The sequence below is a fragment of the Apis dorsata genome, unplaced genomic scaffold (assembly GCF_000469605.1).
Source record: "Apis dorsata unplaced genomic scaffold, Apis dorsata 1.3 scaffold_132, whole genome shotgun sequence".
NCBI classification, from domain to species: Eukaryota; Metazoa; Arthropoda; class Insecta; order Hymenoptera; family Apidae; genus Apis; species Apis dorsata.
In genome coordinates this window covers 577,529-579,664 of record NW_006263425.1, presented here as the reverse complement: position 1 = coordinate 579,664, position 2,136 = coordinate 577,529, and the positions used below count along the sequence as shown (strand labels likewise).

Below are 2,136 nucleotides of genomic sequence, written 5' to 3'. Positions count from 1 at the left end.
TATATATATATATATATATATATATATATATATATATATATTATAAATGTGTAAACTTCAAAAGCATGTTTAAGTAATACTAAATGTCTTTAATTACGCTACCTATTTTGTAGGAAAGGCCTCGTAGTGCTAAATATAAGAAAAAATTACAATATGGATTTAACTTTCCTTTTAGCATGTTCTATTTGAAATTTCCTTCTATATTAGTCCATGAAATTATAAATTCATGGAAAATTTCATTTCTTGTTAAATTTTCTTTTTATCCATAAAAATGCATAAAATAATAAAATATATTAATTCTCAAGATCGTTTTTGTGCCCATTTTAAATCATCTACTCTGGGTTTACAGCCAGTAGCTTTTTCGATTATAATTTCTAAGATATACCAAAAACGAAGTTGTTCTAGTGGCCAATTTAACCATCCAGTAGTAATGCAGAAGTAAGTTTCATGTGGTGCAACATGATGTACACGATGATGTTTTCTAGGTAATATAATTCTATGTTCTTGTAACCAGACAACCCAGGAAGGTAATCCAAAATATGTATGTGACCATTTGTGTATCTGGAAAAACCTTTTATGTTATTGCTACTATATTATTTTGCCCTTACTAAATCTAATAAAATGAAAAAAATTTATAGACTTATATATATATATTTCTAACATGAAAAATATAAAGATTATATTTTTGTTTCCAAATAAATATTTTAATAAACAATTATTTAAATAGTAATTTTAAAAAAAAATAATATATCAACAAATTATAATTATAAATTATAAATTTATAAATTTAATTACCTGATTAGTCATTGCTACAAAAATTGCAAGTAAAAACCAATAACAAGTCCATACAAATTTTTGTTGTATCTCTGATTCTGGGAGAGTTAAAAAATCCCATGTTAATTTATAAAGGAATGGAATTGTGACCATGAAATTATCACCATTAGTTTCTATAAAATCATGTCTTGTTATACTTGTTGGATCAATGTGATGTTCTCGAAATGGTCTTAAAAAATTCTAAAAATATATTTAATATATAAATTATAAAAATATACATATATTAATATTTAACATTTTATAATATAAAATATATAAATTTTAAATGCTTTTCTTTCTCTCTTTTTTTTCTTAAATATAAAACAATATTTAATAATTTATAAAATATTTAATAAAGTTTATAAAATAATATTATCCATAATTTAAGATATAAATAGATAAGTTGTTTAATAATTTTTTATAATTTACCTTTCCAAGAATTGGAAGTTCTACAGAGCCCCATGTATCGGCAGCCCAATGAACTAATCCAGATCCAAAATCTGCAGTAACAATGCCACAAAATGCTGCTATTACTATTGAGCTCAAATTTTCTAATCTTAATCTGACAAGAATAAATATTGAATTAATTATAATGAGTGTAATGCAGATGCCAACACAAATGCATTCTTGTGTCCTTTTTCCTGTAATAAAAATATATAATAAAATTAATTATATTAAAATTTATAATTACATTTTAATTATAAAAACCATAATAATAATTTTATGAATAATATATAGATATAAAGATATATATTGTTAGATCGTTCTTTATTTTTGTTCATAGCCGAAAATTCCAAGGTGCGATCGATGTATAGCTAGCATCTTGGCAAGTATTAGAATTAGAAAACATACATATGATAAGTATATGTATCACATATATTTTTGTAGATTTTATATTATAAATATAATAAAATTATTAAGTGATATTTCATAAAATATAAATTAATATATAATATTATATATATTTGAAAAAATTATAAATATTAACAAATATTTAATATTAAGATATTAAAAATACTTCAATATAAAAAAATAAAGAAAAATTTAAAATTATTACCAGTGCTATAAAGATTTGCTAATTCTTGAGCACCCTTGTGATTGGGACCCCATCTCGGTACGGTTCTGTCTTCTTGTGAAGTTGATACCACCGAATTGGCATTGGGATCGTCCTCGAGCATCGAATTCTCGTAGATCTGCCGTTCGGTCTTCACTGGCGCCAAGAAATTTGTAGCCATCGAGCATGCGGCTGATGCCGCTTGGCCCAAGTTCGCCACTTTTATCTCATCCATAATTATAGTAATTATTTTAAATATTCGTCAAATA

The 2,136-nt window shown here is 24.2% G+C and overlaps 1 protein-coding gene across 3 annotated transcripts in view; it reads right to left on the bottom strand.

Annotated features, from left to right (window-relative positions):
* Positions 1–154: 154 nt before the first annotated feature.
* LOC102671119 (transmembrane protein 189) overlaps positions 155–2,136 on the bottom strand; it is a 4,865-nt gene continuing 2,883 nt past the window's right edge. For 2 of the 3 annotated variants that reach the window (XM_006613039.2, XM_031509229.1), the window contains exons 3-6: positions 1,871–2,136; positions 1,243–1,454; positions 796–1,014; positions 155–561 (exon numbers count right to left, since the gene is read on the bottom strand). In XM_006613039.2, coding sequence (XP_006613102.1) covers positions 301–561; positions 796–1,014; positions 1,243–1,454; positions 1,871–2,102 — 924 coding nt within the window. In that variant the 5' untranslated portion in view covers positions 2,103–2,136 and the 3' untranslated portion in view covers positions 155–300. The remainder of the gene's footprint in view (positions 562–795; positions 1,015–1,242; positions 1,455–1,870) is intronic. The other variant, XM_031509230.1, reaches the window with a different exon arrangement.